Source organism: Hesperophylax consimilis, chromosome 18 (genome assembly GCF_061612785.1).
Source record: "Hesperophylax consimilis isolate HC1 chromosome 18, BYU_Hcon_1.0, whole genome shotgun sequence".
NCBI classification, from domain to species: domain Eukaryota; kingdom Metazoa; phylum Arthropoda; class Insecta; order Trichoptera; family Limnephilidae; genus Hesperophylax; species Hesperophylax consimilis.
The window spans coordinates 32530291-32547590 of record NC_142853.1 but is presented as its reverse complement, the minus strand read 5'-3'; the positions used below and the strand labels follow the sequence as shown (position 1 = coordinate 32547590).

Below are 17300 nucleotides of genomic sequence, written 5' to 3'. Positions count from 1 at the left end.
TGTCGATAACAAAATTGCCACATTTGTGATAATGAACTTTAATTGTATGCTATTTCTAGTTGAGCAACATTATGAAAGAGCTATCACTCCATTTTACCAGCAGATCAAAATACATAATAAATAAAAATCCTGCATCAATATAGTTCGCCTAGTGAGACAGGTTATGTTCAACTATAGATTATGCTTTAACCAGTGGAATGGAACCCGAACTCCGATGGGTCTCTGGAGAACAAGCGAGCATTCTAATATTTTCAATAAAAGTAAAATTTTCAATGCAAATACAAAGCTTGGTGTTGCCTCTTTTAAACACTGCTTAAATCATATATCTCGGCATAATACAAAAGGAGATAGAATGAAGTTTATGAGTCCGTCTCAGTTTGTTCTGTAAAGGGCACAAAAAGAATCAAGTGCTATCGATGTAATGTGTACTAAAAGGCACAAAACTAAAAGAAAGTTACTATGAAATAGTTTGTATAATAATACATACATAATAATATACTCCTGTTCGTTCTTGATAAATTAATACATTAAAAAAATACTTCTCTCACACATTTCTTCATTCACATGCATACATCTTTTATTATTTTGACTACTGAATCAAGCGAATCAAATGTGTATTCTTATGCAAGCGCATTATAAAATTAACTTGATTGTGATATTTCTTCTTGGGGGGCCACAAACCTTTCAACCGCTTGCAGGTCATAAATTCACCTGACACTTTTTTCTAAGATCATACGCTTCACGTGTTCAAACCGTCTATGGAATAGGGGGGAAATTCACATTTATACATCGTCTCACACATACCCTTTTGTTATTCTGACTATAGACACGGCCCGACTTAAATATCCAACAGATACTAATTATAGTTTCCAGTGCAAGATACAAACTCAACCTTCAATACTGCTGTCACAGAACTAATCTAATGGATGGTTGGCAGTCATATCCCACAGCGGGTACAGACTTAATCCCATTCAAGTTATTGTTACAGACTAGCTGTAAAATTTACCGTATATTATTGAGGAAAAGACGTTCCAACAATAATTACACAATGTTGTCTTTCCCGAAATTAGTTTTATTAAACTCATTTGGAATAATTTATTATAAATGCGATTGTTACTATTTTGTCACTTAAAGCTGGCCATACACACTACGGTCCACCGGAGAGGTCTACCTGTGCAGGTATGCCTGGGCAGGCCGACCGGAGCGTGTGTGGGAATAGACCTGTGCAGTTTTTTTAACCTGCGCAGGCGACCGGTGCAAAATCGAAAATCAATTCTTTCGGGCGACACCGTACGGTGTACCTACGTGTGTGTGCATGTACTCCGGTCGCCTGCGCAGGTCACGTCAAATCTTAAAGTAACTTATAATATATTATTTCTCATAACTGTATCTTTTTTATCACTGGTGCATTCTGAGATAGTTTTTAAAATCTTCAGGTTCAAATTTTAATTCATTCAATACGTTTTTCTTTTCAATAACCAATGCTTACACCACTTTGTTAGCTTCTTTTTCACTGTTTTATCTTTTTTCATCAAAATTAACGCAAGGCCTATCAACGCCAACCCGTCATCGTCTGCAATCGATGCCATCGCAAAGAGAATGAACTGAAGACCGCTCCGGTACACCGGAACGTCCCCATACACGCACCCGACGTACGGTTGACCTGCGCATGCAGACCTTCAAAGGCAACCTCTCCGGTAGACCGTAGCGTGTATGGCTTGCTTTACACACTTCGGCCGGGAAAGGTAGAACGCCGGCCTTATTTTCAATGGCAGAAAAGACTGAATTATTCAATATTTTTATGAACATTATATACCAATCTCTTTGAAAAGGTCCCAACTATATGTACACAGTTATCGAATCGTAATGCAAGTCTTCTTTTTATATTTATCTTCGTGCCTTTCGTTTACATTGGTATTTCAACAAAAGGATAGTATATTATTTGTTATTGTAATAATTCAATTCCTGAAATGAGGATTTTTATGAGCGTGAAACCCGATTCGAATCTCTATCTCTGTTCCGCCCCACTTAACTCCTATGTACAAGCGAGCGAGAGATGTCGGGCATATTTAAAGAAAGCAGGTCCGTACCTGCCCATGCCACGCTCCCATACTAAAATGGGACCATAATTAAAATATTACAATGTTAATTGAGTTGCATTTAAAATAATATTCGATTTTCGTTTAATACTTTTATAGCTTGGGTATGCTGAGTTACTACGTAGATTTTTTTATTAAAACATTTTAATTATTTTCTAAGATTTAGCGATTTTAAACAAATTAATTAAAATTCGCAAGGGACCTTTATTTTCGCCCGGAGACAGCGTAGCGCCAGCACAAAAAACCAGCCAGAAATATGTTAAATAAAAAAATATATCATTGAAGAAGAAGATGATACTAATAAATCTAAACGAAACATGAAAGAACAAGACACAGAAAAATAAAAATATAACGGTCACAGGAATCGAATGCAGGATCCATGGGCGCCCGCAGGGGGGGGCACTTGCCTCCCCTGGATTGATTGAAAATAGTCAAATAATGTTACTTTTATTTTAAATCACTTTGTTTTACCATAAAGAAAGTGTGGAGAGACAGAGCATTAGCCAGCCTGGAGCAACATCATCGCCAGGTTGGCGACGCACGGGTGTGACGTGAGCGTCAAGCGTTATTAAAAATATTTTGCCCCCCCCCCCTAGAAAATTTTCTGCGGGCGCCCATGGCAGGATCTCTTGACTTACCAGGACAAGCATCTTAAACCACTACACCATTGGGACCTATTTATTAGTCATAGTTGTCGATATCATATTTCAAATTCAGAATTAACAACATTATCTTACAAAAAATTTAAAAAATAGTTTATGAAGATATCTAAAATATTTCATAAACCTTCGAATATCAAATTTATTTTGAATATATTCAACGCTACCCTGCTTACTCCAATGTAAAATATAATATTTTCACCGCTACCCTGCTTACTACAATGGAAAATATAATATTTTCACCGCTACCCTGCTTCCTCCAATGTAAAATATAATATTTTCACCGCTACCCTGCTTCCTCCAATGTAAAATATAATATTTTCACCGCTACCCTGCTTACTACAATGTAAAATATAATATTTTCACCGCTACCCTGCTTCCTCCAATGTAAAATATAATATTTTCACCGCTACCCTGCTTACTACAATGTAAAATATAATATTTTCACCGCTACCCTGCTTCCTCCAATGTAAAATATAATATTTTCACCGCTACCCTGCTTACTACAATGTAAAATATAATATTTTCACGGCTACCCTGCTTCCTCCAGTGTAAAATACAACATTTACGTTGAATAAAGATAGTAGCTTATCAGCTGTTGGCGGTTTCAGTCTGTGCCGGGATACATCATTGCAACATAAAAACATGAAGTTTGGTTCGGGGGAGGGAACTCTCGTGTTCGACAGTCAAACAAATTCTCACGAGCCATGCCGAAATTAGCCAAAAGTTTGCTAAAATCGTCCTAGAGAAAGGTTGTACGTACATCATCGACGATCATCCTATTCCTTTCCTCTGAGGACGCTCTCTGGGACTACTATATGGTAGTGTGACAGTGTATTTTAGTTACGCTCTGTTTTGTACTATATATCTCTTTTACCATTTTGCATAAGGTATTTTATTTAGTCATTGGTTTTGCATTGCTTGATGATTGATTGCTGGGCAGAGATGGGCAATGTTCGGTTAAAACGGTACGTAGCAAGTAATATCCGAGTGTTATTGGAAAGGGCAAAAAGGAATATTAAGAGATACGTCGATGTATGGGGAATCCTAGTGACCTCTCTTTGGGTGATATGTGACTTTTACCTTCAGGTAGGTAAAGGTTTAGATAACAGTGATAGTATGTATGTAACAGTGGTAGTTCTTAAAATATTTTTTTTGTGTTATGAAAATGATTACTTTGAGTTCCAATGAAATCAGCTATCAATTTATTTCAAACCAATGTTGATAAATACACAGAAAAACGGCACATGGTTAAACACACATTAAAAAAAACCCCTTTGCATCGGTTAGATAACGACGAGAAGTAATTATTTTAATTTCTGGAAATGTAAAATAATGCATTTTATTAGTTATTTTGTGAAAATTAAAATTGATTCTTCACTTTTTGTTATTTGTTTTTGGGGTGTTATGCAGTGTTGTATCCTGCCACATCTGCCCAGATGATGGACACTGTAACGTTGTCCAAAACGTTGGCTAAAGAAGGAGTTAGCGCAACACGGCATAACACCCCAAAAACAAATATACTTTTGGCCGTGAGAATCTTACATCATATTTGATTCTTCACTTGGTTGCGATTGTTATTGATGTGAAAATTTTAAGGGTAGTTTTTTTTTTTTTTTAATCTTATTTAACCCAAAATATGAACCTAAGAACCTAAAATAGATTTGTAGGTTTTTGATTCTGGTTTAATTAAAAAATAAATTTAAGAAAAACCATTATTACGTCAAAACATGGCATGAAGAAAAGACGAGTCAAATTTTCAGTTTTTTTTAACAAAATAGCTATTCAAATTTATTATTTTCAGGTAGTGAAATAGTTGTTTCTCATTTTTATCTGGATATTTGAGATATTAATGAGCCTATTAACAGTGTACCACTTCTCTGTATATTTACCCCAATTTTTACCAATTGTTGCTTGAGGGGCTTACCTGAATCTTCCTCAACAAAAACTGAAACATTTTCGACTGAAATAAGAATGTAAATAAATACCTATTCGAATATTAATATTTCACGTGTATATAAAAACAATACCATGGTAGCGTATAAAAGACACTGTCCATGTTCAAGGGTATAAAAATCATAATGGGATTTATTAAAAATACAGGTACTTAATTATTCAGGATTGCTGGCCACACTTAATACGATTTTTTAAATAAAATCTCTTGATTCACCTTGATTACTATAAAAAGACAACTATTTACCCAAAAATACATTACTTTGAGAGAATAAATAGTATATATATTTCGTAAAAATATTTAAGAACTAAGAAATCAAATACATTGTAAAAGTAGCAGCTTTGTAGTTTACTTTATAAAAAATATGGACATGGCTCGTGCATGACCACAAAGTGTTCGATTTAGAAAGTTAATAAATAAAATAAAAGTAGGTACCGTTATAAAAAGAGAATAATAAAATGAATGCACTTGAATTTGGCACAAAACAAAAGCAAGAGATTCTAAAGAGGACTCCGGCGTACTATCCTCTTTTTATTTATTGTTTTTGTGTTTAATTCGTAGAACTCCATTTAATTTTTTTATTAATTTAATTTAGATTAAATTTGATAATATTATTATTAAGTTCTGCAAGTGTTTTAGTTTTTTATTATTGTGACAGCTGTTTCGGCTTACAAGGCCATTTTCAAACTGTTTCAAACAGTTTGAAAATGGCCTTGTAAGCCGAAACAGCTGTCACAATAATAAAAAACTAAAACACTTGCAGAACTTAATAATAATATTATCAAATTTAATCTAAATTAAATTTATAAAAAAAAAAAAATAAAAAAAAAAAAAAAAAAAAAAAAAAAAAAAAAAAAAAAATATCCTCTTTTTACAGCGCATTTAATGTATTGATAGAAAAGTTGATAAAGTTCAATGTTATTGATAATATTATAAAGTCGGTACATTCTCAATAGCTTATCTAGGATAGCTAGATGAGCCATTGTTTATTATCAATGATCGATGACATTTCAAATTTTATACGATTTCTCATTAGTCATTGTAAATATTCACGTGACCAAACATAACAAAGAAAATTTAAAAAAACAACGCACATAAAATCAATCTATTAATAATTTCTTTTGACAACGGCGCAACTAATGACAACAATACAACTACCAGCATAATATGACAAACGTCAAGTAAGTACAATAATACATGTTAATCTAATAAGGAAATGAGTTATTACCCGGGTGGTGATGTTTCCATTGGGGTTGCTGGCAGGAGCATCTCTTTTAGAGCGTGAATGATACAAATCATCACTGTTACCGGCGTCGAAATCACTTTGCGATCTATCGAAAACAGCTACACTTCGCTTGTTATGCTTAGCGTCAGGCTTATACAAATGTAAGGATTGCGAAGGAAATCCGTGTCGTTCACACACGCAATGCAAACAAAAAAATAATATTAGTAACGGGAGAACAAACAACTCCCGGTCAATCATTTTAAATTACGTCCAACGCGACTATTTCACTTTCAATATGGATTTGATATGACAAATACCCACAGAACACCAAATCATTCAGAATACAATCGAAGAATGAAACCACAGATAAAACCTAGTAAAAGGAACATAAATAAACCACTCTCTAGATCGATATCTTCGGGCTTTTTGTATGGCGCCATTTTGTCACCCCCTTAACCACAGATAAAACGGTCGTTTGGTCCAGACAGGTAAATATATGGTGGACCATAAAGAAATCTCAAGGTCATTTAAAAAAAGAGCAAACATAGACAATATACCTGCACCCAGCTAACATCGTTCATTCACTAGCCCAAAAAAATTATATAATAAAAAATACTGGAATGCAGGAAAAGGAAAATAAAAAAAAAACCCACAGCTATGCACACATCAAAATATTTTTTATTTTCAAAAAGACAATGGACAGTAATACAAAACAGGTTCAGTACAACCGATGTATTGGGCATTGATTTATCATTGAAGTAGAAGATAATACTAATATATCTAAACAAAACATGAAACAGAACAAGACACAAAAAATAAAAAGTAAGTCTCAACTAGGAATCGAACCCAGGATTTCTGTCTTACTGCAACTTAATAGGATTTAATTTGACCTTGCACAAAAATACAAGAATATATACACAAAATAGCACTAGAAGTTATTCAAGTTCTCCTGCAAGGGTTTCATATAATTTTCACAGCTTTGTCGTCAGCAAACATCATTGAAAATACTGGTACTTACATGATGTAATTCTGGAGAGGTTTAAATGAACTTGTTTGATGTAATCGTGGCTTTGTTTAGCAATTTTAGTCTCCTAATACGTGGTATAAGATCGCGTCGGAATACGGATAGGTCTGAAAAGGAAAATTAATCAAATTATTAGCCAATGAAGTACATTCAGGAATCATGAACATTGTATCAAAGAACGAGAGGTTAGTACCTGTATTTAACAACGTGATCGGGTCCTTCTTTCAATTGGTGGAGATAGACCGGATATTTTATGATGATTAGAAGATTAAGCGTTGGCAACGCATTATTTTTTAATCCCAAAAGTACCGTATTTTTTATTTCAATCGCGAAATGGCACACACAAACAAACGTATTTCTTGCTGCTTCTTCCTAGCACTGGATTATCGAATCCATTTGAGCAACCTTTAACACAACACGGCATTAATTTATCACCTTGAAGAATTCTAGCACGCAACATTATTTTTAGATGGGTGAAAGAAAATTCAAAATATTTACGCTAAAACCTTCCTACTGACTTCAATTTGCGAAATGACGTCTTGGAAATTACCGTTATTTTTTTATCGGAGCATAACACATGTTTAGCTTCTCTTTCTGTTACACGAGTCGCTACGGTAGAGAGCGAGAGATCAAGATACAATTTTTGCTCTGAGCCAATGAGATCTGAGCTTTCAGCCACAACAGCTTTGTCTATAAGAAATTGGGTTGAGGATAACTCCTCCCATCAGGGTTACAAGGTTATGCGAGAGTTATACGCCCCTGAAAAGGAATATTTATTAATGCTGCCACATATTAAAAATAAGACTTTCCAGGTAAGTACTCAAACTAGATGTAAATGAAGAAATATTAATTTCTTCTTCTTCTTTTCATTCGAAAACCAATTGTTTCGTACGAGTGTTTGACGTCTGCGCACAAAATGCAAGCTCCAGTTTCCTGTATTCCGAATTCTAGCAAGATGTCAAAAGTCAAGAAAACTATCGATGAGGCGAAAGAAAGTTCAAATACTGAGCTTGATTTGGTCGATAGGAGCATTTCAAGCTTCGAGGAAATGCCCGGATTGTGTAAGTTTTAATGAACACCTGTTAAATTCTCTTTATGACCAAATAAGGAATCTTGTTTTGGTTTGAATTGTGGGCGGGACCTGCCCTTACTACTAACTGTCAATGATATTATGACATGTTGTCTAAAAATAACCTTAAAAGAATTTATGAGTAACAAATAATAATATTTATGATGATATTGTTAATGAATAAATATTTTTTATTGGTTTACCAGTTTGATAAATACCAATAAACAACCTTGCATGCGCCACACAATTAACAAAATACCACCTACACAGATTTAGCATTGAATGTATGATTGTTCAAAGATTCAGTTTTGGGGTTTCAAATTAAAGTTTTCATATCATCATCAATACCCTTTGGGCATATAGTAATTTCCAATAGACAGAATCGACATAGTAAAAATGCCAATGTTTTTAGGTTTCTTGTTTGTTTTGGAATTTAATAAAAATCTCAATATGATGCACTACATCTAGCTATCTGAAAAAAAAGGCTTTGATAGTGTGAATAATTCACAATTATTGTAATGGTAAATTGAACAATGGTTGAATGGAAGGTTTGAAATGTAAATATTAAGATGTATTATATGAGTCTACGAACAAAACTAGTACATAATAATTTACATACACCTGCTGACAAGCCATATGTTTGGCTTATCAGGACCTTAGTGCATCTGTAAATTTAGAAATCTTACAATAAAATTAAAATAATCTAAGCAACCATTTGATTACTTATTGAAAATATTTTTACATCAATCGCCTTACCTTGACAACTTTTTAGGGCAAATAACATGAATAATATGCATTAGATTAAATCTCTAAGAACATTACAAAATTAAAATTTCAATTAGTTTTTAAAAGATACGCAAGGAAAACAATAAATGTGCTCCTAATCCTACACAACACACAAACAACCGTTAATGAATCGTAAATAGCCGTTTTATCAGCCGTGCAAAATCCAAAATATGTCCATCAGCAGAATAGTATTGAGCAGATTTTAAAGCTTGCCGTCTAAATTCTGCTTTGAATATGTCAATATCCGAAGTGATTATATTAAACAACAAGATAGCTCTCCCCACCTGTGTTGGCTAGCGCTTAGGAGCGTTGGAGCAACGTACTCTCAAAATTTTGGTCAATCTAAAAATAATAATTATCAACCGATAATAATACCACAAAAATTCAAAGCAAATCACAGTAATAAATTTAATACTATAAAAGTATTAAGTTCAACTCTACCAGCTTGAATTTTCGTTCTTTGCATCACATGTCAAAAGTCACGTGGTGTGAGCGAATTCCATATCGCTCATCAAGAAACGTCACCTGGGAACATCATTTATCTATACGCGAAGAGCGTGGATGTTGACCATAGCATTGAAATTTGTTTGAAACATGAACGGTGCTCACTAATGGCTCTTAAAGTCTACACTGAGATGGCGACACTTTAGTTCACAGTTCGCACACCGATAATTCCAGCAGGTCGGTACAAGCTTCAAAATTGCTAGTTGGTCTCGAATACCCTTTACCTTTCCCGACCTGACGTAGGGACTAGGGATAGATTGGCAATATTTTCAGTGCACCACCATTTACATGAGTAGAAGCCGCCACTGCTCCCCACCGGCACGTCCATTAGCAAGTTAGTCCTGCAGGCTGGGATATAAAACAGCCTATGCTGTCAGTGACGGATGTAACCATTGGTAACATAGAAATTAATGATAGTTGAGTTTTCGAGCCATCCACGAATCGGACGTAGGTCCGATTCTTATTTACATTTCGATAATCAATAAAGCTATTAATTTCCAGTGAATATGGTAAACATCACCCGTCTGAGTATCAGTCACAACAAGATAGCGGTGGTGCCGCCCGGCCTGGCCAACCTGATCAATCTGGAGATCCTGAACTTCTCCAACAACTGGATCCAGGAGTTGCCCGTCAGCCTTTCCTCACTGCCCAAGCTGCGGATTCTGAATGTGTCCATCAACCGTCTCAACTCGCTGCCCAGGGGCTTTGGCGCCTTTCCTGTGCTGGAGATACTGGATCTGACCTATAATAATCTGAACGAGAAGACGCTGCCGGGGAACTTTTTCATGATGGGTGAGGTTTTATCTAAAATTTTTAAATACTGTATTTATTCAAAAACATATAATAGACCATTGAAACTCCAATAGTTTTTTTGATATTAAGCATTTAAAGTGGAAGGTGTACCTGAATAATTTTACTATTTTATAATACAAATTTGTTTTCAGAAACGCTTCGTGCTTTGTACCTTGGGGACAATGATTTTGAGTACATTCCTCCTGGCATTGGGCAGTTGAAGAATTTGCAAATCGTAAGTAGTTTCAATAATTTAATTAATATCTCAATTCTTCTCTTGTATAGTAACCTATATCTACAATTCGAGGGCTTAAAGTCAAATAACGTTATCTATAAAAAACATATCAATAATTCGAAGTCAACGGTATCTACAAAAACACATACCGAAAATTATTATTGGTATGTTTTTTTTTAGTTAAACGCCTTACAAACCACTCAATTTGATTGGTTCAACCATTGAGTGTTGCTTACAGACAATGCAACTGTTAGTTCAATTTCATCAGTTGTTATTATGGAGAACAGACGCAGCATGCCTCCTACTTTATCAAAAACCAAAAAGTCACTTAAACAAATCGCATTGTTTAAAGGAAAAGACAACCACGGGCAAAAAAATGGCTCATTGAATGAAAAAAAATGCTACTAAAAGAATAAAACTAGCTTTTTATAGTTTTATTCGTTGGATCCTTTTCAATACATTTGAACTGCCCCAAAAGCATCACAAGAGCTACTTTCCTGGCATCTTGATTGCAGTATCCCACAAGCAAGTTAGATTTTATTCATTGGATCAGTATATAATACATTTAAACTTCTCCAAAAAGATCACAAGAGCTACGTTCTTGTTATCTTACTTGTGGGATAACAAGCAAGTTAAATCCTCATATAATGTCAAAAAATCCATCACAACTTCATTAGTTCATTAGTCAGTTCAGAGTAAAGTTGGTTTAACGGTTCAACCATGCTGATGGTAATAATAATAATTTTTAATTATTGAAGACAATATTAGCGATTCTTAAACGAAAATTTGAAAAAGTAAAATCAGAAAAGATGCAGTCACATTTTGGACTTGAACCCAGGGCGCCCCGCGTAGTCGTTAGAAGTAGTCTGATTAGGTAATGACACCGTGTCTCACACGTATATAAGTTTGTACAGAATGCATTGAAAAATATATTTTTTAATATTATTGCTGTATTTGTAGAATCTGCAGGCAATCACATTATAGTTAGACAGTATCAGTATATGTACTGTGTAACTCTAATGTGTATCAGTATACTTGTCCTTTGTCGTTCAATATCGTCATCGTCCATTTTTGCTGTGGTGGAATTCGATTAGTTCCGTCTTCTTGAAGTTGTGCTTAGCATATTCTACACATATATAATAATATTCTCAATCCCTCGATCTATTGAGCTAGGAGAATCACGTTGTCCACATAGCTTATGTGATTTAGGCATAAATTGTTAATACGACAACCCGTTTTGGTGTCCAGGCGATTTGTTAACTCCTTCATGTATACATTGAATAGGATGGGGGACATAAACCCTCCTTGCCTTACTCCTGATCGGACGGCTGAAAATATGTACTTGCCCACCATACAACGTTTTCCTCTTGAGAGTGCCATTAGGATAGTGTGTTGATATACTCGTATATGGTAGGTATATTTCTAGCTTTCAATTTCTCCCTTAAAGTTTTGTGACGAACCCTGTCAAAGGTGATGCCATTTAAAACATTAAAAGTTCGTCGTGCCCCTCAATTTTTATCTGCAATATTTTTTTTATTATGGTACGTTTATATCTTTTCAGTTATCTCTCCGAGAGAATGACCTGATTGAGTTGCCCAGTGAGATTGGAGAGTTGACCAGATTAAGAGAGCTGCATCTTCAGGCCAATCGTTTGACTGTTCTACCTCCAGAACTTGGTAAGTCCATACTAATTATTAATGTATACATCGACTACGGTTTGATATCACAAAAGGGGTTAAACAAGGCTGCGTAATGTCACCGTGGTTATTCCATCTATACATGGATAATTGTATGCAAGAATTGAAAGAGATGGGATTGGGCGCGAATTTTTAGTAATCTGAAAGTATGTTGCCTGTTGTATGCTGATAATGCGGTGCTGATTGCTAATAGCATGGAAGATTTACAGTCTCTCGTATCTAGGATGAACGAAGTGTGTATGAAGAATGAGTTAATGATGAATGTAAGTAAGTCTAAAGTAATGGTGTTTGAAAGAGATAGTATGAAAACAGTGTGCAATATAGTTGTGAATGAGGAATACTTGGAGCAGGTAGATGAGTTTGTGTATTTAGGAAGTATGTTTACGAGAGATGGGAAGGCTGACAAAGATATTGAACGTAGGGTAAATGCAGGTAACTCCATTAATGGAGGACGGAACGCGGTTGGCGCTAACAAAAAACTGTCCAAAGAAGCGAAGTTAGCAGGCCACAATGGAGTGCCGGTACCTACCTTGATGTATGGAAGTGAGGCATAGAACTGGCAGAGAAAGGATGAAAGTAGACTGAATGGTGTTGAAATAAGATCCCTGAGCCATATGTGTGGTGAAACCATGATCATGTGAGAAATGTGGAAATCCACAAAGAGTGCAAGGCTGATGTAAGCATAATGAGTAAGATTAAGAAGTGAATCAGATACTCGAGTCGGGCCATGTCAAGAGTCAGAATAATAGAAGAGTATGTATGAATGTGAATGAGGCAAGAAGTATGTGCCAATACCGAGTTGTTTGACGGTCCGTCCTCTCTGCCTACCCCTGCGGAGGGCAGGTGTGTTGGTTAGTTAGTTAACATTGTTAATCGTTAACAATCCGTTTGCTAAATTTATTTATTTATTAATGCCCTTTTTAGGGGTTTTGACCTAGAGTAGTTTACAATATTTTATTACTATTATACAGTTTTTTTCATATATAACTAACTGCTCCAGAAACAATCTTTTGTGTTTACTAAGTGATAAATTGAAGTTGTCCAATGACTCAGCATAATTATTCCTCCATTAGTTAATTATTACCCCTCGCCAGTCTCTGTGGTGGAGGGGTAAGGCTCTCGATTATCAATCCGCAGGTTCAAATGTTCAAATCCCGGCATGCACAAGTAAATTTTCTTTGATTGATTTGAGTTATTTCACAATTTAATCATTTAAAAAAATATTTTTTCGGCATGTTCCAGAGTGGAAGATATTCTCAGTATCGCCCTGTTGTTGGCTTTAGCAGGGTTTGGTGTGCAGATCCGAATAGCCAGGTACTTCCTCACCTTCCCCTTACCCAACTCCTTCCCCCTCCCCCTTCTACCTTCAGCCATACAATATACCCTAATTGGGGAAGCAATAGTCTCACTGGCTCCATGCGGTTGGGAACAGTTTTGACTCTTGCGGGGTGCTTACAAAAAAATAAAATAATTCTGGGTAATGAGGAGTACATATTATGGTAGTTAGTCCCAGAATTTCTGCAGAGAAAAAAAAATCCCGGCTTCTAGTATTGGTATTGGTGAAAAGTAGGTAACTCAAATGGAATGCATAAAATAGTCATGAGCAGTCAGCAGTCATGTTAAATCCAGTCATTTTCCAGTGAGCAGTCATGTTAAAGTAAGTCATGTACTAGTCAGCAGTCATGTTCCAGCACGAGAATGTTGTTATTCTTGCAACTAGATAATATTGTGAATGTTTATTGTGGCAGGAAATTTGGATCTGGCGAGTAACAAAGCCATGCTCCGTATCGAAGGAAACTATTGGATCACCCCCATTGATGATCAGCTCAAGCTTGGCATATCCCACGTGCTGGACTATATACGCTCGGAAACATATCGCATGTAAGTTTTGCACAACATTTTATTAGTTAGTAAGTCAGACCCAGAGAACAAAAACATTCTTATTTGAGAAAGAAAGTTTAGTCTTCTTCTAGTATAGAGTTTTGCAAGCTGTGAATCAACCCCCTTTAACAAAGAATGTATTTTTTGTTCATTAATACTAACTTGTACTTATTTATAAGTTACATTTACATTGCCATTTCGTGAAGTGAGAGTGATACAGTGATGAGTAATATTTGCATCATCAGCTCAAAGTAATATGTTTGATGCATTTTAAAATGTTTTATAAAATACCCAAAGTTTTTTTGTCTAATTTTTAGTTGAACTTTACGAATGATAAAAATCAACAGAATTAATTGGTTTGTCCTTAAAAAATTAGCGTCTGCAGCACATTATTTTTGTGTTTGATTATTATTTTATTAAAAAATTACAGTTTTTGAAAATATAAATAAGTTTACGATACCACCGACTACAAAATTAACCACGCCAAGCTGTACTTACCCCACACTCTGCAAATAAATTGAAAATGGGTAAATTGGCCCTTCGATTAAAAAGTTTGCTCATCACTGTTCTATACATAATAAGATAATTCTTAACATTTTACACTTGTTGTTTACCGCTGTCTATCTTTAAATGCATTCACTGTGTATCTGTGGACGACTCAATTTGGATTTACAACAGATCCCCACTCCCTTGATCCTCACAACATATCCCAATTGGGGAGGCCATAGTCCCACTGGCTCTGGGCAGTTGGGATTCTTGCACGGTATTCACATTTTCAATATTGTTTAAAAAGGGCTGAAGGAAGAAATATGTCTCAATTACAGAAAGACTAACTTCGAGTTGCTACAGTTCTGGCGCCAGCTTCACGGTGTGTTCCCCATACCTTAAAAACAAACTTATTTTAATAATTCATTTGCTCTCTTTCCAGGATTTACAGTCGCCATCTTGCAGCGAAACCCCCGCCACCGGGACAGCCGATCGACAAGACGAAGAAAGCTAGCCGGGCTAGATAAACAATGCAACAATACCTTCTCCATTGCACTTAACGCCGAGGTTCTAATCATATATCTTCTAAATTAAATTCACAACGGTGCTATGTAATCAGCATTAATTGATACATTTTGAAATCGCCGACACATTCAATTTAGCAAATTAAGCACCTAATAATGCATGGCTAATTTATATATATTACGTAGTGCCACTTTTGTGGAAAATTTATCACCAAGAGGGAGTGTATGCATTTTTTCTTTATAATCAAGACCTGGGCTATAGCTAGACCGAAATCAAAAGAACCCCGTAAATTGCTGTGCACAGAAAGAGGGTGATTTATTAGTATTTCTCTAGAGACTTATCATGCTGCACTTCCCTCCCGCACTGCGCTTCATTACATATGACGTTAGAGGAAGGTCTTTCGTTTTGGTAGAACTATGATTGATGGCAACGCAAGTCTCGTGATTTCAGTAGTAGACCTGTAAGGACTGTGTGTGACAAGTCGAAGGGCTTAATGTCAAACAAAGATATCTACAAAAAACATACAAATAATTCTAGGGCTTCAAGTCAAACAATGTTACCAACAAATGCCAATTATTACCATGCTATGTTTTTGTGTAGATAATGTTGTTTGACTTTGAGCCCTAGAAACACGTTGGTCGATGAAAACTTATCTAGTAGTCGGGAGATAGCAAAGAGCATTATTTGCCTTCAAGAAAATTTGATAAGTTTGTTCACTCTTGTGACTCCTATCATTCCTTAACTCCGTGGCATTCCACCGGGTCCGGCGAATCCATCGGAACGAACTCAATGAATTTTGTTCCAGCTGATTCGATGAGTCCAAACTACACAATGAGTTCGATTCCACCGGACGTTACGTTACCGGAGTCCGGCGAAAGGAATGAGTCCAATGAATTGATTCAAATTGGCTGAACTCGGAATCGGGTTTGAGTCTGTAAAATGAGTGGAACAACCCACCTCTCGTAGATGACATTTTTTGATACTAAGCCCTTGAAGTTGTTTACGACTTAGGTACAGAACACGAGTATCAGATACTTGCCTATCCTTGTGGACAAAGGGTCTAAACGTCCTGGTTCCTCCAATGTCAACACATATATAACCATTTTTATTATAAGCTTATCATTTCTCTTTCTAGCTTTACTGTAATGTTTGTTCTCAATGTCTTATAAAGGTGCCATAATTATGTAAGTAAATCAATATCATTGATTTAAGTAAAGTGTCTGTCAATCAATCTGTGTTAGCCTTAATATGCAAGTGTACTTTTGCTTCAGCATGTGCATTGTGTTTTGTATGAAATCTTACACACAAAAGAATGTTTCACTTACTTTGTATTAATATTAAGAAGAATTTATTTGTTCCAAACTATTTTTCAGTTTTTAACTCCTTTGGTGCAATACGACAAAATATTTATAGTTTTATTACTGTAAGGTGATTTAAGTGAACTAATAAATTATAACATTCACTGCCAAGTTTTATTTTTTATTATTACTAACAAATATGTAATTTACATTGAACTAATCAATACTTACATAAATATTCAATTTGTATTAATTTCATTTGTCTCCTTTTCTCCTGCTGTATTTTAAGTATTGCAAATTCAATTTAAAATTTGGTGCACAAAATTTATTAATGTGAACATGTCATTAAGTATTATTTCCAGTGTGAATCAATTCTTCTTTTCTACAGAAGTCTTGATCTATCGATTATACTAGTCCCGGAGAAAGGTTGCATGTGATGTCATCGTTATAGTATTTTTTCGTTGCCACACAAGACGTATGAGAAGGAAGAGGATGATCGTCGATGACATGCTTTCTCTATGACTACTTAAGGGTTGGGTGTTATGGATGTCAGCTGATCAAATTTGATCGAAAGCCAAAACGGGCCAGGAATGGGCATTATTAAACGGGCATCGTTCAAATGTAAAAATTCATAATGGCACTAATCATTCATTTAAGGATTGCAGAATAATTATAATAGGCATCTTGCTTTGACATCAATATTGGATAGTGTATTCCTCAGTTAGTCACTTTGATTGAATAGTATGCACGCCTGTAGTTGCTTTTTGTTTTATTAAATTAATATTAAAAAATTTCTTAATATGTTTAATTTTACTAAATGCCAAATTATTATTTTTTAATTTATTTATAGTATGAAACTTTGTTGATCTGGTTATTACTGTATATTGCATAACAATAAATTGTATACAATGTGCCTTATTTAAAATGAATGTATTAGAAATTAAACCATATTTTGTATCAATGTTTATATTTTTACTGTATTATACAATATTAACAAACTAAATACTGTTTTATTTGTTAAACCTTATTAATAATTTCAGTCGTTTAATTGAATAAATTACTTACA

The 17300-nt window shown here is 35.0% G+C and overlaps 2 protein-coding genes across 2 annotated transcripts in view; one reads left to right on the top strand and one right to left on the bottom strand.

Moving 5' to 3' along the window:
- Positions 1–6285, bottom strand: part of LOC149415680 (uncharacterized) — a 70415-nt gene extending 64130 nt beyond the window's left edge. The window contains exon 1 of the mRNA XM_089642413.1: positions 5941–6285. Within this exon, the coding sequence (XP_089498539.1) occupies positions 5941–6195 (255 nt within the window). The 5' untranslated portion in view covers positions 6196–6285. The remainder of the gene's footprint in view (positions 1–5940) is intronic.
- Positions 6286–7846: 1561 nt separating this feature from the next.
- Positions 7847–17237, top strand: ics (ras suppressor protein 1). The gene is made up of 6 exons (XM_089642810.1): positions 7847–8022; positions 9822–10112; positions 10265–10347; positions 11909–12023; positions 13793–13925; positions 14854–17237. Exons 1-6 carry the CDS (start codon positions 7878–7880, stop codon positions 14936–14938), a joined length of 852 nt encoding a protein of 283 aa, XP_089498936.1. The 5' UTR covers positions 7847–7877; the 3' UTR covers positions 14939–17237.
- Positions 17238–17300: the final 63 nt, after the last annotated feature.

Coding starts and splice junctions, on each gene's coding strand:
- ics (XM_089642810.1), top strand. CDS start 7,878: ATGCAAGCTCCAGTTTCCTGTATTCCGAATTCTAGCAAGATGTCAAAA. Junction 10,348..11,908: donor AGTTGAAGAATTTGCAAATC/GTAAGTAGTTTC, acceptor ATATCTTTTCAG/TTATCTCTCCGAGAGAATGA. Junction 12,024..13,792: donor TGTTCTACCTCCAGAACTTG/GTAAGTCCATAC, acceptor TTATTGTGGCAG/GAAATTTGGATCTGGCGAGT.